Source organism: Heliconius melpomene, chromosome 18 (assembly GCF_056956725.1).
Source record: "Heliconius melpomene rosina isolate 202511_hmr_F chromosome 18, ASM5695672v1, whole genome shotgun sequence".
Classification (NCBI taxonomy): Eukaryota; Metazoa; Arthropoda; class Insecta; order Lepidoptera; family Nymphalidae; genus Heliconius; species Heliconius melpomene.
Window position 1 is genome coordinate 14,566,430 of NC_140406.1, and position 24,766 is coordinate 14,591,195.

The window sequence follows — 24,766 nt, forward strand, 5'->3', positions numbered from 1 at the left end:
GAACTGCCTCAGTTCATTTCGCGCGTAGGGCGCGGAGGTAAGTAATTACAAAATATAAAACTCTTTGTGAATGTAGACTTATTTTATTTAAAAGGAATCCGTTGCGCTCAAGCATCTTCCAACCACCGCCTATTTCTTTTCGCAGTGGAAAACAGGCTTAAGTGTTAGTCGAATTCAACGTAACGCAGTTTGTGTCCAAACTAGAGCGAAGGAATTAAAATCCTGAAGATCCGTGAGGATAACACAAATCGAGATACTGATAAGAAATAAATAAATAAATAAATATGAACATTGTACATATATAGAAAATAAAACGAAAAGTGTCTGTTTTTAATATGAAAGCTCAAAAATAACGAAAACAGTACAGCAGGCAAAATAATTGAGTACATTACATATACGTAAGTTACCTTAAGAAAATGAGAGGTTTACTATCTTAGTATACTTGTTCGATAGTTCCGTGTGTACGGGCGCCCGCCACGACCGGGTTTGAAAGTGAAGTGGTTGACAGAGGCTGGCAACTGTTTTGATAACAAATATTATTTAGGAAATATCATTTTTAAATGTTTATAACGATGATTTTTTCAAAATATTGAAATTATTATTTTTAAATTAAATTTGTTTTAAATTGTAGCTTTTTTTAAATGAAAATAAAATACATGTATTTAATATGTAGGTTAAATAGTATATTGACAACGTTTTAAAATATAAAAACATCTATTAATTGACATATGACCAAAAAAATAACTAAATTCCTTTGAATTAAACAGAAATATCAAAAAAAATTGTAGAGTCCACTAGTAGAGCTTTCATATTGAAACAAAGTTTCCAACAACTGTATAGAAGGTGAGTTGCGCACGCGCAGCCGTTCGAACATTTCAGCTCAGTCGAGCACCGAGCGTCATCGCGTAACGTCCTACAATGACACAAAAATAATTCTGTGCTGTGCAATTATAACATATACATACAAATATATAGAAAAAAAATTCTTACTCTACATATTAAAACTATTATGATAGTGTGAGTGAAATGCTGCAGCCCAGATGTGTTTGTGCTAAAATGGCGGGTGTTTTTTGTTTTTTTGTCGTCCTCCTGTGCTTTGCGAAATGTCAAGGTAAGTCAAATGTCAAAAGTTTTTATTATTTTAGATTTTAATATATTTTATATGTTTTTATTCGTATTATATTGTAGAGTGTAGCAGTACACATTGTTGAATAACACAAAGTACAAATTTGAAGTTACCAATGACCGACTATAATCGTATTGTATTTTTATTTGAATTTAAACGTTTTTTATTTCAAAATAAATATTTATAATTCAAATTTTACTACTGAAAAATTGATAAAAGCTTAGTCTGATTTATGCTAAAAGTAAAGCTAAAAAGAATATAAAACGGTCTTATTTATATCTCAGTTATTATCTTTAAGCTATCTTCATCATGTCGAAATAAGTTTAGAACAGCCATATTTATATGGACATTAAAACTAAATGTAGGACTACGCAATAAATATCTTACTTAATGAGTTCGGAATGATCGCGAAAGCTCCGAGTGGAGAAGACATCAACGCGTTACATAGAGATCTTATATTCATTTTGTCGAGTACTTATCTTAGTTATATATTAGAAATATTGAATATTATTTATTTTATAGATATTATATGTTAAATATAATTTAAGTAAAGAAAATGTATACAAATTGCCATTTTTTAATTTAATAAAATTTATTTTGTAATAGATATATATGAGGATCGAATTTTACTTATACGTACACACTTTTTAAGTAATAAGTGACGTAAGATATCCCTCAATTAATTTTGACTTTTAAAATTTGTCCTAAGATACAAGATTTCTTGTATAAAGTTGTTTTTTCCTTGAAACACTTGTTTCGCAAGTAATTTCTTCACTGTATTTAATGTATGAATGACCGCCTATTGCATAATAAGAATTTTGCCACAAATGTCAAATTTTATGCAATTTAAGTTGCGGTAATGGTCAAAGTTAATGATAATTACGTTAATTATTATTGTATTGTAAAAGCGGCATTCCTGTGATATATCATTCCATAGTATAAAAGGTTAAATGTTTTTTTAATTGCTACAGTAATAACTGAAATAATAATCGATAATTAAGTTCTAATATATTTTTTCCTATCAGTTAAAAATAAAGGCTTAGCTTTAAAGCTCAAAGGATTGATATTATATAGTATACACTTGATTATATAACACTTAATTTTACTTAAAATATTTTAACTTCTGTTAATAATACGTTAGTATCCATATTTTTTCTTATAGGATTCGAGTAGGAGTTTTTATTAGATTTATTTGATAAAAAAATAATATTATGGCTATTAAATGTATAATATATTTCTTTCCCTAGTGTGTCTGTCTTATTATATAAAAAAATTGTATTACATTAACAAGATATCAATTTTATTACAAAACCTCAAATTTCTCAACTCTTCAGCTGAAGTATTCTTATAATCATTTACAGTTAGATGTGTTATAAATGTTTGAACTTTTATATTGAGAAATTATTGAGGTCTAACGACGGTGTTGTATAAACCAGCGCCTATGAAGCAATCATTTGCAAAAGCAAAGTGAATGGTCATCTTTAAATGCCATCGCAGTAGGTATCTTCTTACTAAAATTACATTGAAGTTTTGTATTACTTACAAATAAATTTATTTAATTACTTATAATTAATATATATAGATGGCTATATTATTAGTTTTTGAGCTTCAAACTGTATCCCATATACATATATCATTGTAGGCAGAGAAAGCCTTAGTTTACCCTAGTCAAAACTCTCCATTTTTCATATTCCGCCCATTTTTTTAAATATCATGTGTTGAGTGAATGAACGTGATGAGTGACGTTATATTTTTAAATAATTTTGAATAAATGAGGAAATATTTATATAATAATACAGGTGCTTTGTTTATTTATTCTGGTTAGACGATAAGCGGCGTTGAGCTTCGTAACCTTATGTCGCAATTATGGCTAAAAGTGTTATTCCACCTGCTAACTTGTTCTCTGATCTTCTGCTCTTCCTTTCAGCATTGAGCATATTATATGCTACTAAACCTCAATAGCATATATAAACTGCCTACGATCACATAATATTTATTATATATAAATTTAATATCATAAACCGTAGCCATTTAATGGGCTGTAAACATAAATTGGTTACGTTATTTTATAAATGTCGTTGTTTGTTTTGAAGATCGTGTCTATTTCATATATTATATAAAACGAACGAACATATTTCATATATAAAACGAACGAATAAAAAAAATGTTAGTCTTGGATAGTCCATTTATTGAATCAGAATAGAGTCAGAGTTAGCTCGGGTATTTAGAATGGACTATGTCAACATGAAATGATTCTCAATTATTTGATTAATTCTCAATTATTGATATTATGATAAATTCTCAATTATTTCTAATTAAAAATGCAGGCATATCCGCAAATATAACCTAGTATATGTATGATGACAGTCATGGCGCAGGTGCATAAGCGTGCGACTTGCAAACGTGACGTCCCCTTCTTATTTTGGCGGAAAGTGGAGAACAGAGTGTCTTATCACTGGGTTCCACCTACCTACAAGCTGAAAAATATCTAGTATAACTTATGACAGAATCCGCTATATCCGCATTTGAAGGTAGGTCGCCCATTTCCATACTTTATAAATATTTTAATTTATTTAATTGGCTGTGGGTGAAAAACTATATATTATTTGTTGTTAACCTTGCATTTGCAAAGTCACCTAAATAGCTATGTTATCTATTATTTAATAGTCTAGTTCGTTTCTTAAGGCAATATTGTAATAAATTTAGCGTTATATTTATTGCTAATTATAATTAATTAACATTATAAGATTTTTGATAAATTTATTTTCTTTAATGAAATATAAAATATATAAATCTATTCATTAGATCATTGTGGCGTGTTTGGAAAGTGCCTGTCTGTAAATGCAGTTGTTGTCGGTTTTAACCATAATAACAAAATCCAGTTCCATCAGAGAATCCAGCAGAGAAATTGAATTTAGCTAATTTTTATTTTCCCGAGAATGAGAATCAAGCCCACAAACTCTGGCAAAACATAGCACAGCGTTGAGTTCTACCACCTAACATGCATATTCTCTAATTCGGGTGGAACGTTGAGGATATAGTATATTAACACTTCCCTTGCTTCTCTTTTCCCGCTTCCGTTGCTAACTTGGCTATGCGGAAAAGCGTAATTTTTTTTCGAATTATTTTTATTTTAAAAATATACTTGAAATGATTATGAGTAACTTTGGCTAACACCATACAGAAATCTTAACTAGTTTGTTAAAATCCTTTTTAGGGAAGGTCAATTGAATATTAAAGCTGCATTACCGGATATGCTATCGCCGAGTAATGTTCTAAAATAGTTACGTTTAAATTCGTTGAATAAACTTAATATAGGTATTTCCCGTTAACTTTAAACAAAAATTAACTTCAAGTTTTACTATCCAGACATTCAATATCTGTTAATGAATGAGAAATGAAAAAGGTAGCGTGAGTCGCTACTTTTTTACTAAGTTCTCTTAATAACCGACCCCATAAGATGCAACATGTATATTACTTACCTAAATTATTAATATGTCATGCTTCATAGTAAATGTAACAGTGGGATTAATACATAATAATTTATTTTGCTTAAATATGCTCTTGCATTTATAGACACTTTACATTGTATTTAACATTCATTTAGACGAAAATTGGGTGTAAAGTGAGGTGCGTAGTGTTGTAACACTAGGTTCCTTATGCTTACTGCAGCTGTTTCCTGTGATACTGCGAGAACATAAAAATATATTTAAAAACACTAACTATTTAATCTAAGCTGTTAACCATGCGTTCTTTATTTCGGCATTATTAGATCGAACAAGTCACGACCTCATCTAGTTCAAAAGTGAAACCACTTATTGCGTCAGATATCTATTTTATTATTTAAAAAATCACGATCACTTATATTGTAATGTATTTAGTAAGCTGTCTATCTGTTTATATCAAGTAATAAGATAGACAGGCTTTGTTTTTGAGCGGCAAAACGAAAGTTGCTATAAATGCACCATTATCTTCATTAAATATATTTAAAATACATTCAATTGACGGAACTCTGCGCGGCTCTCTGTTTAGTTACCAGAGCGTCTATAACGGCCATTAGTATTTGATTCTTAGTCGTGGGTATGAAAAAAAAAATTCATTTTCGTTCTCTGGTAACAAGGCAAAGTAGGTAAGCACGGCGTTCTGTTTCGCCACTCAACATACAGTGCCTCAATAATTCAGCGGGAGGTGGGGAAGGTAATGAGGAACAGAGTGTATTAACACTGGGTTCCCAAGTTCCCTCTGTCTACCCTGCTATATGCGGAGTACAGCGTGATGGTAACCAAAAAAAAACATTGAATACAATATTCTACAAACACTATACTAAATCTAAACGACATTTACCGTAGATATATTACGAAAATAAATTATAAAGATCCGAATAACAGTTTCAAGTAAACGTTACATTTATATTAACCTACAAACTAACCGCGGTTAGTGCTCATCAGTTGTAAGTACAATTTGCATATAACGACGCCGTAGTGGCACAGTGGTGAGCGAACACGATGATTGTGGATTTAAATTTTGTTACAAAAAATATAATATTTTCACTTTTACTAAGATAAAATACGTTTATGCTTAACTGACTCTGAATTAAGTGGTTGTAAGTTCGATCCCCAATCAGGGGAATAAATAGCTACCCTTTTCTCATTCTGCAAAGGTAAAGTGCTGCGTTAAGTTTCGCTATCCAACTCATAATATTACGAAAACAAGTATCTTGACAATTGACATAAGATTCTTTCTGGAGAACAGAGTGATTTGCCACTAAATCCTCTCTGTTTATCTACATACAAATTTATCTCCTTCAAAATAAGTAGTTCAATAGTATCTGACAATCCATAAGTTGCTATAAGATACGGTCAAGTGGTATGTCCCTATCGGGCTTAAAAATACGGTCAGTGAATTGAAACTGGCTTTAAATTGCGACTATGGTATGGTTAACTAACCGAGTTTAGTTGTAAACGCCATAGTGGATTAGTTATAATGCTTAAAGCCGAGTGGAGGTTATAGGTTCGCATTTTATTTTACGTAAGTATAAATATCCTTTGATTCGAATATACACTTATTATCATCATCATCATCATCATCAACAGCCATCTTTTGTCCACTGTTGGACATAGGCCTTCCCCAATTCTCGCCACCACACTCGATCCTCAGCTTTTCGGACCCATCCGCTTCCCGCCAACCTCTTTATGTCGTCGGCCCATCTGGCAGGAGGTCGTCCCACCGGTCGTTTTGTACGGGGTCTCCATTCTACGAGACGTCTGCCCCAGCGGCCGTCGGCTCTACGACAGATATGCCCCGCCCATTGCCACTTCAGCTTACCAATTCTTTGGGCTATGTCGGTAACCTTGGTTCTCCTACGGATTTCCTCGTTTCGGATTTTATCCTTAAGAGATACACCGAGCATAGCCCGCTCCATGGCGCGCTGAGCGACTTGAAATTTGTGGACGAGGCCTTTCGTTAGAGTCCATGTCTCCGCCCCATACGTCATGACCGGAAGAACGCACTGGTCGAATGCCCGAGATTTCAGGCATTGAGGTAGTGGCGAGTCGAAGATTTGACGAAGTTTTCCGTACGCTGCCCAGCCCAATCGTATTCTTCTGTCAGCCTCTTTGTCGAAGTTGTTCCTACCAAGTTGTATAGTCTGACCTAGGTAGATGTATTCCTGAACAACTTCGATGCTAACATTATCGACGATAACTGGCCTTGGATCTGCGAATGAATTGAACATGACCTTAGTCTTATCCAAGTTCATTCCCAGACCCACCCGTCTGGAAGAAACACTCAGGCTTTGCAGCATCTCCGTTAACTCATGCAGCGATTCGGCCATTATAACTATGTCGTCAGCAAATCGAAGGTGTGAAATGTATTCTCCGTTGATATTAATACCCTGCCCACTCCAGTCCAGTGTTTTGAAGACATCCTCTAAAGCGTTAGTAAACAGTTTCGGAGATATTACATCTCCCTGTCTTACTCCGCGCTTCAGAGGGATTGGTCTTGTCTGGACATCCTGAATTTGGACAGTCATCGAAGCGGATTTATATATACATTTCAACACCTCGATATACCGCCAATCGACTTGACATCGCTGCAGAGAATCGAGAACAGCCCAGGTTTCGATGGAGTCGAAGGCTTTTTCGTAGTCCACAAACGCGAGACACAGAGGGCGATTATATTCCTCGGTCTTTTGTATAACCTGTCGTAGTGTGTGGATGTGGTCTACGGTACTGTAGCCTTTTCGAAATCCGGCCTGTTCAGGAGGCTGGAAATCGTCAAATCTTCGGGCAAGCCGGTTTGATATGACCCTTGAGAACAACTTATAGACATGGCTTAGAAGTGCTATCGGTCTGTAGTTCTTGAGGCGCGTTTTATCTCCTTTTTTGAAGAACAATATGACCACACTTCTAGACCATGCTTCCGGCGTTGTGCCTTTGTTTAAGACGGTATTAAAGATCTTTCGGAGCTCCTCCAAGACAATACGCCCACCAGCTCTTAAGAGTTCCGTGGTAATACCATCCTCCCCAGGTGCCTTGTTGTTTTTGAGCTGTTCAAGAGCCATCCCACTTATTATATGCACATATATTTAAGCCATAATTGTACCTCGATGGTGTCTAGTAAGCAGCTTCGCTAAGCTTTTTGAATGATTATCGAACACTAGGTTCGTTATCTACATTCTGACGTGCAAAACTCAACGCACCGCTATGTCTTGTTACCAGAGTGAAAAAATAACAATATTTTACATCTCTCAATAGGAATAGAACCCACAACCGTCGTGATTACAGTCAGCCGCTGTACCACTGCCACGACCGCTATCAAATCAAATATCTTTAGTACTTTAATTTATAATACTACTAGCGGCCCGCTCGCGGTTTCACCCGCGTGAACTATGTTATTATTAATTTCTGTCTCCATGACTACGTCCTAGTGACGTCTATGCAAAAATTGAGACTCCTAGCATTTGTTGTAACGAAGTTTCATACAAACTTTCGACCCCAAAAATAACCCCTTAGAAGTCGAATATTGCAAATCCCCGTCTTAGCGAGCACCTACGTCCTATAAATAACTCCTATGCCAAATTTGAGATTCCTAGCACTTGTAGTTTCTGAGATTTCGTGATGAGTGAGTGACCTATCGATTTTATATATATAGATGAATAACTAAATAAGTAACTGAGTGTTCTCACAACCTGTCCCCACTGGGTCACCAGTGACGCGAGTGGGAGTGGTGCACTCAGTACTGACTATTGTTCGACTATCTAACACAACCTGATAGGTTATTTAATATGCACTTGATTTCATAAAGCTTTAGCCTATGTAATGAGCTTTCGTAATTTTTAGTTTGATAAAAAAAAATTTTTTTTATTAATTCTAGCTGATAATATCATTTGATTGAAGCCGTTGTGACGCAGTGCCACAAACGTGTTTATAAACGTGACGGTTGTGGGTTCGATTCCCAGTCGGTAAAATTAATTAATGTTCATTAATATTTTCAATTATTCCTTGGTAATAAGGCAAAGCGCGGCGTTGTGTCCCACCACTCAACACGTAATGCCTTGAAAATTCGGGAAGTGGGGATCCGAGTGCCCTAACACTAGGTTCCCTCTGCCTACCTTGTTATCTGCAGCGTGAATTTTTTTATTTAGCAACGTTTACTTCGATAATTTTAGGTAAAATTTTTTTTTAAATCATTCTCACGGTAGTATAGAAAAGAAATGAGCATAGAAAAGAAATGAGAACTTATGTTAGCTTAAAACAAACAATACAGCCGCTAGTTACATACGTTAATTATTTAGGTTATTTCAATATATACTTTAAGTAAAAGTTGACACCCCAGTGGCACAGTTCAACGTAAATATAAGCATATGTACTGGTTATAAATTCAAATTGAACAAAAGAATATATTTATGTTAAAACTCTAGCAATTCTTAAGGGTACATAGATTTTGTGTAACGTTAGGTTTTCCCATTCAAAAATTAATTGAAACTAAATGAAAAGTAAAATTAGTATTAAATGAATTTTAATTTAGTATTTATTACGAAATGAAAACTGAAGTAATAGATTAGAAGTACATAATATGTAAGTCAATCAAAATTTTTCACAACACTGTAGTGGTATTTGCGCAACGCACTTAATATTTATATAATTGTATAATCAACAGTTAATTATTATTGAGTTATAATGTCGTGGCCTGCAATCATTATGTATAAACACTTACAATTTTTTTCTTTCTGTTAATTAAATATTATAATAGCTTCACTTATCTTAAATAATGCATAGTGCAGAGCGAACCTAGTGTTAAGACATTCTTTTTTCCAATTTCCAAAATAATTAATTCTTCCGAAGAGTTGTTAATATGTATTTAGAAGCCATTCTTATAGGAAATTTGAGAAATTTAAAGTAAAGAAAGAAAGAAATGTTTCATTCACTCATTTTTTAAAACATATTTAGAGTTTGCTAAGTCCTTTTAAGTTCCTATATATTTTATATACAAAACAATCTATTAAGAAAGTATATAAAAATATAATAAACTGTTAAACTGTTAACAGTGACTGATATACTATCAAACTATTAAAATATTACCGAGGATGTTATAAAATACAGTTACGCCGTTATTTCCTTCGATCATATTCATTAATTAATGGCTTATAGCAATCACAACTTCACCGACAGATCGTTAAATTTATTTTATTAGTGTCTAGTTAACACAGATTTTGGTTAAACAAGAAGGCAAAGAGGCCAGCGGTGTATATTTAGAACGGCGTTTGACGGTAAACGTCGTTGTGGATTCGATTCCCATTCGAAATAAGAAATAGATTCAGATTAATTTTTCAGATTCAAATCATTCAAAATATGTAGAGCGGATTGTCCTAAAATTTGGTTCCCAGGTTCCCTTCGCCTATCCTACCATGAAGCTGTAATATTATGTAATATGCCTACTTTTTTAAAATTTTCATAGTAAATTATCAATTTCTAACAATGGAAGTTAAATAAGTTAAATATATTCTTTAATATATTAGTGCCACAAAACTCAGTGCTTCAAGAATTCGGCGAAAAGTAGCAAACGGAGTGTCTTAACACTACGTTCTTAGATCATTTCCGTCTACCCTGTTATGTGCGGGATACAGCCTAAAAGAAAAAGGAAAAGGAGATAGGTTCGATACTCGCTTCCCACAAAATATTATTCAAAATACATAAAATAAATAACCATCGACGTATCCAAGTTACCACTTTCACAAATCGAATGAAAGGTCAAACAAGTTTGTTCGTCTGTCTACGAGAGATTCACATATCGATAGAGTTCTATATATAAGGATATAAGGTATATAATACTATGAAAAGCTTATTAGGAAACTTTCTAAATTTTTTTGTTTAATACAGGGATTTTTTATAAATGATTTTAATGATTATTTTGAAGGGCGTTGCGTTATTTAGTATATTGCTTAAGATTTACTTGATTCTTTAGATATATCGCGGCGCAGTAGGAAGGCATCGGAGTGTAAACGTGATGGTTGTCAGTTCGATTCCTTCTGGGGAGAATTAATTCGTTTTATTTTACCCCCGCACCAATAAACTAAGGACGGCGTTAAGTTCCGCCACCTGAGATATATCGAATTCGAGGGAAAAGTGGTTTTTAGGATACTTAAATAAAATTTCATTTCTATAAAAGTAAATCGGTACCCGGAATCGAGAAATAGAAAGTATTCTGCTATTCAGCAATAAGTCAATCAACAGAACAAACATATCTCATTAGGCGGTATTATCGACATTATACTAAGTATACCTAATGGATTGTTTATCTTACGCATTTTTTAGTTTCATATGCGGGATTGCTTCCTTCTGGTACATGCGGGATACAGCGTGAAAGTGAAAAAAAGATTTATTTTGTTCACGTTTTTGCCCATTTTCATATAAGATTTTATTAAAGACAGAAAGCCGACAATGTATATATCATTATAAAACAATGTCTTTCCTTACATACTTGAGGTACAATCACTTATCTACAAGTATTAAATCTTTTATTCTCATGCCGATACGAGTTTTACGGCTTCATAAATAACGTTTGAGTAATGTTTTATTTTAATAGGGCAGTGGTCGTAGGTACGAATAAATATATTTTGATTTAAATAATGATAGGGGTTTACATTGTCTTTATAATAAAATTAAACTTAAGAGAATCATGTAGTGATGAATCACTAAGATTTTATATTTTTTATCATTAATAGGAATGATTTGATATCTATGTTTAGGTCTATAGGTTTTTAGGTTAATTTTCACTCAACTACTGTATACTTATAGTAATCTATAAGTACTTATAACAAAACTGTAACTGATCGCTATCTGTACACGCAAGATATGTGAGTAAACTTATTATTGAGGCCGTTTATTAATGTAATAGAACTCGATACAATTATTTTAAACTTTTTATTTTTTGTCTAATATCAGACACGGTTTAACCAATTTAAATGCAGATTTTACTTTTCCATTTTGGCTAATTTCCCTTAACATTTAGTGTTTTATTTTAATCGGTTGATAAATAAAAAATATATATCAATATTAAAATATCTCTTCAACAAAATTCTTCCAAAATAATTATTTTATTGAATTGGCTTAAATTAGTTGTAAATAGACAGTCTTCAAAATCATACATGAAATCATTAAATATTTAATTTTACCTGGAGTGGGAATCGAACCCACAACCTGTCGTGTATACAGTCACACGATTCTTCCCCTCAAATCTATTTTAATTATATTTCAATTTGAATAAAAAGGAAATGACGACCGTAGTACCTACTTACACTATTATTATATACCAATTTACATCCGGAACTGTTACATTTCAATTGCATAACCGCTATTATGAGATGTAATTTTATCTTTAGGTTACTTACATGTAAAGCTTAGCTATATGTTTATGAATATATAGCTAAGCTATAATATATAGCTATATAACATTATTTGAAATGAATTTATTTAATAACTTTTTAAGGTAATGGTAGTGGATTCGATTCTCTGGTAAAACGACAAAGCGTGGCGTTCAGTTTCACCACTCATAATGTCTCGAAAATTAGGCGGAAAGTTACGGAGAATTTTAGCACTAATAGCTTGTATAATATATAAATATAATTTTAGAAACAAAAAAAATAACTTCAGACAGACACTCCGTCCTTAATTTTTCGTCCTAAATAATTTCAAACTTCAAATTATTCCATTTTGTTAATTATTCAAATATGTTAACATTTGTAATACACGTTGTTTCTATATAAAAAATATCAGGAAGTGCATGTTTAAACACCGTTTTTACAAACTGTATACCGAATTAGTAAAGGTCTCGATAAAGACCTTTAGATTGTATGCATGTGAATTTAAGCTATTAGCTGGTAGCTTTTATGTAAATGGTTTAATTGAAATATCAATTATTTCTAAGGTTATATTTAATTATATATTTATAGATATTTTTTAAAGGCCAGTCGTGGCGTAGGGGTTTGTGACTGGAAATGCGAAGTTTATGGGTTCGAATCCCACTTTTTTCATTTGGTAACATAATTTATTACTGTGCTAGTGTTGAATGCCACTAAACAGGCAATATCTCTCGTTGCCGTATCAGGTAATTCGTTGAGACGTGGGAATAAGTGTCTTAACACTCTGCTTACCACATATAATTTAGCGCATTTGGTTACATAAACAGGAAATTGAAATTAAATTACGCCTTCTTGTAGGAGAAAGATAAGACAGAAACGAAAGAATTTTCAACTTCGAAGTGTTCTTCCTATAAGCGATCACCAATTACTAAAATAACATAATTTTGCATCCCAAATTAAATTTATTTTCAAATAACTTTAAAAAATTATATTATATTAACACAGCTATAGGAAAACATCACAAATATTTTTCCCAACAAGATTTTCATACAAGATTAGGTCTGTTTAATTATAATGAATTTTATACACAATTACTAGGTACGAGATAAGGCTAACAACCTATTATTTGTGGCAACATGTTACGGATGTTACGTGCATTTACGTTTTAACGTTAATACTATTAGAATTTACATAATTTCGCCTTCCGTGTCTGACGTGCGATGCAGCTTGGGCAACTCTGACCAGAGACAAAAGGTATATAACCTTCTATTTTGTATAGTTTTATACTGTATCCCGCTTATAGTCCTTCATATAAGGTAGGCAGAGGGAACCTAGTGTCCCACTCAATTTCTCAGTTTTTTCCAAATTAAGAACCTTTTAGTTTTGAAGATTTTTTGTTTAATTTTTTTCTGGATATTGTAATTTCTATATTTAATGAAGGAACGAAAATGCGATGGTTATAGGTTCCATAGCCTCTCGGAGAAACAAAATACCTTATTACTTAGAACGCGGAGAACGGAGTGTTTTCTCTGTTCTCTAAAGTAAAGCTAATAAATGTATTTATTTTTGTTTATTATTTTATTGAATGCTTTGTAATACTAACATGATTTTAATCTAAAGTAAATGTAATTTTGGTAAACAGGTGATCTCTTTCAGGCAATCATTCATAAGTCATAAAAAAATTGGGAGTTCCACCCCTCTACTCGTAATGTTTCGAAAATTGGACGGAGAGTAGGGAACAATAACAAAAAAGAAAAGAAATAAACATAATTCATCAAAAAAGAAATGAAGTGAATTTTAATGGAGTCGTTGTCAAGAACAACCTTTTAAAACTTGTCTTGAGGCCGACTACTTAAAAATGTTTGTATAGAAAGTGACATGTCTACGTCCAACGGCCACGTCTGTAGTCAATGCGTACTACTTCCTAGTAGTGTAGGAAGCTCTAGAAGTACATATATGTGATAATTTTAATACATGAATATAGGCATATATAAGGCTTCGCCTGCATAAAGGTTTTTTAATTGTACATAAATATTAGCCTATGTGTCATTCTGCTGTATAAGCTATATTGCTGTAAAGTTTGATCTAAATCTGTTTAGAAGTTTTTGCGTAAAACTTAAATATACAACCAACTTCAAAAACTCACATTTATAATATTAGTAGTATATGAAAAATTTTTTTAATCTGTTGTGACCAAACGAAAATAACTAATGACAGTAATGAAACTAAGTGAAAATAATCTAAGCGGGAGGTAGCTCTGACCGCAGCCACGGTAGGATGCATCGAAACGATTAATGAGATGTAATATCGAGTATAGCCTACCTTGATAGATGGTCTACGAGTATATATAGTAGACATAAAAGAAATCAATTTCAAATTTTCAATTTCAGTTATAGGTTCCATTCTTTCTTGGGGTTGTTTTATTTCCCCGATTTGGTAGGACCAAAGTTGAGCTCTGCCGTTCACATGAATATTTTGATATCTGATTTGATTCTCCCTGCTCTCTCTGAGTTCTCTGTTTTATGTACATAAAAGAAGCGTGAAACTAAATGTTACTAGCTTGCAGCGGCGGCCATGTGGTGTGGTATAAATAAAACAGACATTAATATCTACTAAATTCTTCTCAATCCACCATACAAAAAAGGTGTTAAATAAAAATTTCATTGAAACATAATCGATTTTAAATTAAGGAAATGTTTTACAATTTTCCATTTAATCACACGCAACGTCCTTGCCTCTGGTTACATACAAAATACCAAATAGGTGCCTTAAATTATTAGACAACCTTCCACTATAATAAAAATAATTTAATTATTATTGAAACTGTTATAATATGACGACGCCATTTATTTAATATAGTCGTATATCACGGAAAAAATGTCAATGTCAATACTTTCGGCATCTGTCCTTAGTAACATGAATGTTAATTAGTAGATGTGTTCTAGAATGTTTTACTTCCGCTTTTATACGTTATATTTTTCCTTTAAAAACTACTGGGAATATTGAGGTTTATAAGCTTTTTTTGAGCCGGTTCAGCAAACTATCTATTGAAATATATATTTTATATTTAAAGTAGGTATACGTTCAAAGTTATGAAAGAAGAGTAAGTGGTAACAGAAGTAGAGGGATACCTCGGTTGATCTTCTGTAGTATCAGTAATACTTAGTCATGTAAAAAGCATAACCCTCTGAGGATTGGAATGAAATAGTTGATAACGGTGAACGAGGCTAAAGAGGTATAGAGAGATGCGTTTGGCATTCCGCACCCTCTAGTTACCCCGCTTGACAGACTGCTTAAAACAACTACCGTATCTACAGAATCGAAGCAGTGACCTCCTCCTCTAGATAACCATCTAACATACAAGTACTGACCTAGAAATTCATATAAAACATTACGAAAAGCTTCCTCTAAGCGTAACCCACGCTGTAATCTCAACACAAATTCTCTTCACGCTTGGTCTGTTAACAATTTTTTTTCCTTCATAATATTATTTAACAATTACGAAGTAATTATGATCTTGCAACGCATTCCGATGCGAGTGCAGCCGCGCGTAGAGCGTAGTCTAGCCGTGGGAATAACGCAATTTGAATTTTAAATCTTATTTAATTAATTAGAATGTATGTATGGCTCATATGAAATACTTTTTGATTAAATTGAGAGTAAAATATAATAATTATAATAATTGAAAGTTATATTATATATTTCATTTTAAATTTTGCAACTATTATATTAGGAATGCGGAATAAATGATATAAAATTAAGTCGCTTACCGCCGATACATGCTTAAGTCTAGCAAAATATGCAACGAATTATAAGGAAATTTTTACTAATATATACATACATAATAAATGTAGAGTGATTCATAAAATCCTATTTTTTCACCTTTTTCGAATAAAATTCTTAGGCTCCCCTGTACACACTAACTTGCCTAATTTCAACTTTCAACATCCGGTAATTTCGTCTGTGCGTTGTCTGACAGTCGGTGACGGAACGTATATATGTAGATACGTGGATATAGCCACATTTTTTTATAGTATATCAATCAAGCTGAATGTAGAAACTTAAATCATTTTGAAATCTTGCCTAGATTCACTTTGGAATGCGATCTTCTCTGAGAGAAAGCAGATTAAAAATTGATCGAGTTTTGCAAATCTATGTCTAATATTTTTTTCTTTAAAGTTTTATATTTATTTAGTTTGAATATTTATTTAATATACGCTACATCCCGCACATAGCAGAGTAGACAGAGGGAACCTGGAAACCTAGTGCTAAGACACTCCGTTCTCATTAGGACACTGCCGCTCCCAACTTTTCGTCGTATTCTGTAGGCATTGTGTGTTAGCATTGCTCGTTAGTAGAGCGAGTAAGTGAAAATATTAAATAATTCATTTCCTAGAATCAGTATCGAATCCACAACCCATCACGTGCACAGTCGTATCCTTGTGTCCCTCCAAAACGAGTGGCTTTAATAAAAATAATTAATTTTATACACACAATTTTGACAAACAAAGCACTATATGCTTTGTTTGTCAATAATGTGTTAAAAATTGGGCGGTGCGAGGAAAAATAGAGTGTCTTAACACTACATTGCCTCTGCCCTCTGCCTGCGCTCTACCTGTCTGCCCTCCTATATGCGGGATACAGCGTGAAACTAAAAATAAAATGTATATTTTACACAGTAGTAATAAATTGCAAAGTGAAAGTGAATTCCGCAAGCGGTTAAAAGTAGGCCCTTTGCAAATTACACTCGAATGGGGAAAACAAGATAATGATCATCGAATTTGACGTATATCAATTTTTACAAGTACGAATAACATGAGAGAAATGTTTAAAATATTTTTTTTTATTTAGATTTTATTTAATTTACATTTTATATTTTAAATTATTTTTAGTGGTTTTTTTTACTTTTTGTTCAAGTATTTTAAGTGGAAAGATTTTTTTTTCTTGTTGAAGAATTCCTTTAATAATGAGGAAGGAATATTTTAAAAGTGTTTAAGTGTGTTGGTTGACCTTACAATTTCATAGTATAATCTCAACTTGTCTAGTATTTTTTATGCAAAATCGCAACCATACTACTTTTAGTACATTATTTTAAAATATATATAAGTACTCACTGTACTTGGAATTATTAAAACTTCAGTAACAAAAGCTAATGAAGAGACCTACTAATAATCATATATGATTTTCAATAATTAGTTAAACCTACCTACCTTTGAAACCTATCTCTGGGGTAGTCCCCTAAAAAAATCAACTTTTAAGGGTTCTGAATCTTAAAAGGCACCAACAGATTTTTTTTAAAAAAATTTACCCGTCTGTCTGTCAAAACTATTACATAAAATTATAGCCTTCTCTGATACATGGACCATCCAACACAAAAAAAAATCCATTTGAACCAGTCTTTCCTGAGCCCAAATAAATTCTACCGCACCACATAATATTGAAAAAAAAAAATACATACAATACACCTAGAAATATTTGAAGAATTCCAAATGTTCTAACATTGTTAGTTCTCAGTGAACACCGATAGCGGCTGTAGGCGATGTAACACCTTTATGCAATCACAATTATTCTCAGTGCAAATGTCAATAACAGAACATTATATCACAGTTATGTAAAGGAACCAAAGTGGGAATTAAGAAATATAGCAGAAATACAATAAACTAGGAAACTCATTGATAGCCACTAGTTGAGTTGATCGTTTTTTGTGTGAAAATACGTATTTATTATGATTGAATATTTTGTTACTTTTTATTATTTATTTATTATTAAATAAAAGAAGCTTAGTTTTCATTTGAATTGAAATCCTGAAACATTAGCAGATAACGTACACTCAAAACGGCGTACAACGCTGAAACTTGGCATTTATGTTTCTTTGGGAACACTAAGGGAATGCATTTATAATGTTATAGTGAATGTAAACGAAATTACGAACTACAACTATTTAAAATTTTAAAACCTAGTGTTAAGACACTCCATTGCCAATAAGACACCTCCGGTTCCCCATCAAATTAAATCAATTTATCTATGTAAAATTTTATAATTATTTGTAAAACTACAAGTAAAATGATATTTGAATATAAAAACATGATTTTGTCCACAGGTAAGTCCGCACCTCGGTTGACATTTACAAGTACCACCTATAGACGTAGCGTGGTGTCAACATCGCTCGCTCCATTTGCTGCTGGGTATGGTTACATTGTAAGCGAATGTGAATTTGATATTTATTCATATTTCTTAATAAAAGAGATATATATATTTTTTTCACTGTTAAGCATAAGATTTTTTTTGGCATTTTAAAGTGCTATTTAACGTAAATAATTTGTATAAGAACTTGATGTGGTTTGATAAAAACGTATGGCTTAGTGGTTAAAGCTTGGACGGCTATCCAAAAGCGCATGCTTAGGTTCTGCTTCGATATATTTTTTAACTTTTTTATATATACGTATCATAATGTTAGAGGGCGTCGTGGCGCAGCCAGACGCAAAGGCAAGCGTGAACGCACTGGCTGTGGGTTCGATTTCCACTTGAAAGAATAAATATATTTCCATTTCCTCGTCCTGATAACAAGACCAAGCATTCGGCTGAAAGTGAGGATATTCAATATGACAATAATAGATAAAAATGTCAACAACATGAAAGTAAATTTGAACGCTATCAGTAACAGCACACCTCACTTGGATCAAACGCGATGGACCTTGAAAACTATTCTTTCAAGTATATTTTTATAGCAACATAATAATACTTTTTTCCTTGGAACAAAGTGTGACGGAACGGGACTGGTTGTGAGTTCGATCCCGATCAGTTTTTAATTGACGCGAGTTCGAATCCGGCTTGAGTGTATTAAAAATACATTCTTGTAAATACCGTTTATTGAATGGAAGATCCATAAAATGAGCAGAAATTAGAGAACGGAGTGTCTGAACACTGTCTTCCCTTTCCATATAAGCAATATTTCTTATATTACATGAAATTTCTTCAGTGTCATGACTCAATCCCACCTACATATCTATTTACATACTACATACTCGTAGTTCAATCAAAGATGTGCCAACTTACTACACGCGATCACTTTCAATGGACAATTAACTTTTATAAAGAAATAATTTGTATATACATACATAATAAGGAATAATTTTAGGGCTATGGTCTTGAATTCAAAACCCACTTGGGTAACCCTTATTAAACTAAATTATAATAATTGTAACTAGAAACGCGGGTTCCCCCGCTTGAACTGTACTATTATTTATTTAATATTTTTATTCCCATTAATTAAGTGTATAAGTGGCTAATTATTTTTTATAGTAATCTATACCGTCACACATTAAATAAATTGTACTTAAAGCTGTTAGGATTTTATAATTTTTAGTAGATATCTCTAATTGCCATGTTTAATAGAGAAATGTTTGGTTAAAAAGCTAGTAGGGTTGCGAAGTGAAAAAAAGTATATTTAGGCACATTTATCTCAAAATAAGGAAAAAAAGTAAAAAATATATTAATAATTAATCTACATTAGGCTTTGTCACGGATAAGTTTTCTTATACTATAAAAGCAATAATCAGAACTAATTCTCTATAACAACATTTTATAATTAAATGTTTCATAACAATTTTCTAATGTATCGAACTCTACTTTTTTTATGTACACAAAAAGCCATGGCCGGTCCATGGAAATAAAAACACAACATGGCCCAAGATTACTTTCACGAGGAGAAAGTGGTTATTATTCGAAACATTTCTCCATCATTGTTGATAGCATCAGAAGTGATGTACTCGATTGAATATAATGATTAATAATTTGTCTGGCTGTGCGTTGATTAGGTGTATGAAATATATTGAATTTTGGGTAAACTGGTAAGTAAAAGAAAAAAGTTTATTATTTTTATTTCTCCGTGTTGAATTCTGTTACTCAAGGCTTTGAATTTGGGGGTTAAACTGAGAATGGAGTGCCTTGATTCTATGTTCTCTCTGCCTATCTGTATGGCGGTACAGCGTACAATACATCTTAGGAATTACAAAACACTAGCATTGTGTTCTACTATTAATCTAAGATATTTTTTTTCGTTATTTTTAACGAAACATTTTTATTTAAAAAAAATAACATTGACGCTTCTAAAATTTCTAAAGATATTATGAGATGGTAAATTCAATAACACTAATGCTTAGTTTTCATTTAAATAAGAAAGTTTTCATCATATAATATTGTATTATAAAGAATTAATACGTTATTAAGGTTGAGGCTATCACTTAGCTTCTCTATCGTTTAAGCTGTCGCTTGTAATGATGTAAATTTATTATAGACTTTACGTTATTTTTGCTCCCAGCTATTCATTAGGTTTGTATAATAAAATATTATTTTTCCAATTTCACGCTGTATCACGTATTTACCAGGGTAGGCAGAGTGAACCTGGTGTGAGACACTCCAAAAAATCGAATTGGTGGATCAATGTCGCGTTTTTCGTCTTTATACTAGAGCGAATAAATGAAAGTATTCATTAATAATATCATTAATTCTTCAGTGGGAATCGAACCCACCACTTCGTTGCAATTACACACTTATACTTTTGCGCTACGACGGCCCCATAAAGGTAAAATACTTTATGAAAGTCAATTTAATAAATAATAAATATTATAGTTGTTCACTTTAGAATTTCAACGTATGAATACGATATGTGGCGTGAAGCGATGCTTATACTTTAAACTAGCGGACCCGGACGCGGCTACGCCTGCTTGAAATATAAGAATATAATTTCTATAGAAATATAACTTCAATCTAGATGAAATGCTAATAGTGACTATTATATTTATTTTCATAAGGATGAATATCAAAATGACGCGGTAACGAACGCGGTCGCGTAGCGACGACGGTTGTTATTAACATGGCAGAATAAATTGCATGTCAAATTAGAAAGTATTTTAATTTATTAGTATATATGTGTAATGTAATATTATATAGCCTATAGCACTTCTGAAGAATGCAGCTTTCATACAAAACAAAAACAAAGTAAATCGATCCAGTAGATCCAGAGATCTTAGCGTTCAAACAAACAAACAAACAAACAAACTTTTCCGCTTTATTATATTAGTATAGATTAGTATAGATAAACGAAGAACATAGATATGATATAAAATAAATAATCAAAATTAAAACTTAATTGAGTTTAGTTAACTTTAATTAAATACCTTTACCAATCATCTAAAACTGGTGTAATATCTATAATTAATAACATTCACAAATACGATTCAAATGTAGTTTCTTCAAAAAATATTTTTTAAATAAAGGATTAAATATAAGTTGGTTAAACTTACTTCGTATTATAAAACAAGTTATAACAAAGGCCTTGGACAGTATAATTGTAAAGCTACTTCAAGTTGTTCATAAAATCTGCAAGTTACACGGCCTACTTTTACCTTCTTTGCTTTTTGTATTCAATTGTTTGTTTTTACAGAACTACTAGAAACAGCTTAAATGTTATAATAGATTATTTTTTTTATATTATTTTAAGCATAATATTGTTATTTGAGGCCGTGGCGCAGAGGTAGGTACCAAGTGCGACTATAATGCGACGGTTGTGGATTCGAGTGTTACGCGGGGGAATGAAGTATTTAATATTTTCATTTTCACGATCTGGTAAGAGGTTCTAGATAACTAGGTTCAGAGGTTCCTTCTGCCTACCCAGCTATGTGTAGGCAGAGGGCTATTGCGGAATCAACCAAACAAACTCTTAAACTTTATAATATTATTATAAATAGGTATACTATCATTACGTAACGTAACGTATAAAAACAGTGAACAAGTATAAGCAATTTACAGGAGAAAGGGCTTAAAACGCATTAGAAAGTAAACGAGATGTCGAGATGCACAAAGATGCAACGAGCTTTCACACAAATTCCTTCGACACATCCTTTACTTCTATACTACATGAATTGAATACATGAATAATATTACTACAATGTTTTCTATTTGTATTATTTTAGTAGTAAGTAGTAGTTTCCTGTCGCTTTAAGTAAAAGTGTTATGTGTAAGTCTGTTTCTATCTTATTAGATAGAAAGAGTTCTTTCTATATATTAAGCAATATCCGGAATTTATAAATTTAAGCAATGTTTCTTTAAGCCTTGAAATAGTTTATATTAAACCTAAAAACTAAAAAAAACACAGAACCCTCGAAATACACATTAAAAAATTATTTTAATTGCTATACAAGATAAAATATATTTATAATTAAAATGAAACAAGTTAAACCTCTTTAGTTACGTTTACGTTAGAAATATATAGAAAAAAAAGACAAAATAGAAAGAAAGTGCTCAATTAGTTTTATTAAGGCGAAAGAAAGTCCAAGGAAAGCTTCCTGATTCACTTTCGACGCATCCCGTGAAACGGGAAATTGGTTAATTGCTTCTAGACCACTATTGATTTCTTATATATATCTCACTTTCTTAGCTGTAGAGTGAAAAATCCTGTCTGAAATAGAAAAGTGGTTGTGTTGGGTGATGAATTATTAAAGTACTTGCTTGTTTTTTTAGTTTCCATTTTTTTTCACGTTTTTTTTCACTAAATATATATTAATATTTAGAGTCAAGATAGTCAATTTGTCCGAAATTTCCGATATTAACGTGTTAAGTGGTGGGACTGCTAATGGCGCAGGGGTACAAGCGTGCGACGCAAACACGTCAGGTTGTGCGTTCGATATTCACTCGATGAAATGAAATATTCAATATTTTAAGTTTTTTGCACTGGTAACGAAGCAAAGCGCGGTGTTAAGTTCTGCCATCGATGGCACGGAAAGTGGGGGGTGGAAGTGTGCGAATGAAAACGGAGTGTCTTAACACTAGGTTCCCAGGTTCCATTTGCTTACCCTACTATGTACAGGATACAGATTACAACGTGAGGCTAATAAAAGTTGTGAAAATAAACTTTGTTTCACTGGGGCGGATAAAAGAGCTAATTTATAAGGTCATCTAAAAATAAAAATGATATATGTATGCTTTGAAGTATTTTTTATTAAAAAGGAATAAAAGAAGAAAGAGAAAAAAAAGAAGAATAAAATTTAGCTGCCAATTATCACGTATACTCGAATATTTTTAAACTGCACCATGACAGTGACAAAATTTAATACTTAATTTCGCTTGTAAGTGGACAGTATACCTTCATAAGTTGTGCCGATGACATTATGAAATGGAAGATGACATTTCAAAGGGCGAGGAGTCGTGGCCTAGATCTGAGATATAAATTACGAAGGTCCGTCCTTTGCCCTTAGCGACATCTGATATAAAGTAATTATAGTTGTATGGTAGTATGTGTTTATATTAATGTATGTAAATTTATGATTTTTTTGTTTAGTACAATTCTACTACACAATATTAGTATAATATATAATTATAATTATACATAACAGTTCAAAAATAAAACATGAAGCTATTTCTGATATATGGGACACTCACAAGAAATTGGCATACCTTTAAAATTTGCAAATTTATAGGAAATTATCGTAGAGTCTAAGAATAGGCTTTTTGCAACCAGTTTTTAGTAAGTAGGTTGATTTTACTTAAGGAGATTCATACAATACATAAAATACATTTATCTCACCCACATAGACTACATACAAACATACATACATTATATGTACACAAACAGTTCATATATAGCCTATATCTATATAGGCATATACTAGAACAGGCTATACCACTAGTAGTCCATATAAAAAACATATAAGTAAATGTCACAAGAAACCCTACTAGATGCCTATAAGTTAGTCAATAGGTCAGTGCACCAGTTGTGGGGCAAGTGGTGCGTGTTACGTTCCGGTTGAAGCACCTGTCATGAATGAGACAATTTTAAGCAGCAAATTATTTAAAAAATAAATAACTTCATCCTGTATCCCTCATAGTGCTATTAGATAGAGAGAATCGAGAGGTGAGACACTCCGTTTCCCATTCTCCGCACAATTTTCAAGACATTGCGTGGTGATTGGTGTGCTTCAACTTCATATCTGGTTTCGTTTCCAGAATGACGAAAAAAGATTGCTAAAAAGGATAATTTAACATATATTTAAATATTTTGAACTATTTCGGCTTTGGGGTATTCTTTCACTGTAACCACGATTCGAATCTAACCCGAAAAATTATTATTATATTTAAATTATTTTCATTTTATGCTGTATGTAGGATCCTATAGTGTCTAGTTTTCACTTTTTCGTTTTATAACATTATGCACAATCAAAGACGGTTCCACTGCGCCATAATGGAATCTTAACGTAAATAATATTATTAATTAGATTAATATTCATAATAATATAATAAATTATATGCAAATTACACGAATTATAGCAATAGCGGCCGCTACAGTCACCGTTAGTTAACGGCGGGCAAAGTGTCACGAGCTAATATCCACTACTTAAATAGTAACTGTTCGGAAAATTAGAATTCAATCACTCTTATATATGATATGATGCTTGCGATTATTGTGCATATATGTGAGGCTGTGGTAGCGCAGGTGCACTCGTGCAACGCGGTGGTTATAGGTTCGAGACCTACTCGGGGGAATGAATTATTATTTATTAATATTTTCATTTCTTCGTTTTGGTACCAAGGCAAAAACACGGCGTTGAATTTCACCTCTCAACATGCAATGTCTTGAAAATTTGGCGGAAGGTGGGGTACGGAATGTCTTAATGGGAACATAGCGCTTTAATAATGTCTTTTCAAGCGCCTTCCCAGGAGGGTACCCTAAGCGACTCTGCTTTGTGTGGGAATCAGCGTAATCTTAAAAACAACAGAAAAAT

General features: G+C 32.4%; 1 protein-coding gene across 4 annotated transcripts in view; it reads left to right on the forward strand.

Moving 5' to 3' along the window:
* Positions 1 to 858: 858 nt before the first annotated feature.
* The window catches only part of LOC146529672 (uncharacterized), a 76,476-nt gene continuing 52,568 nt past the window's right edge, over positions 859 to 24,766 (forward strand). For 3 of the 4 annotated variants that reach the window (XM_085201379.1, XM_085201376.1, XM_085201377.1), the window contains exon 1: positions 859 to 1,111. In XM_085201379.1, the coding sequence (XP_085057505.1) occupies positions 1,027 to 1,111 (85 nt within the window). In that variant the 5' untranslated portion in view covers positions 859 to 1,026. The remainder of the gene's footprint in view (positions 1,112 to 24,766) is intronic. The other variant, XM_085201378.1, reaches the window with a different exon arrangement.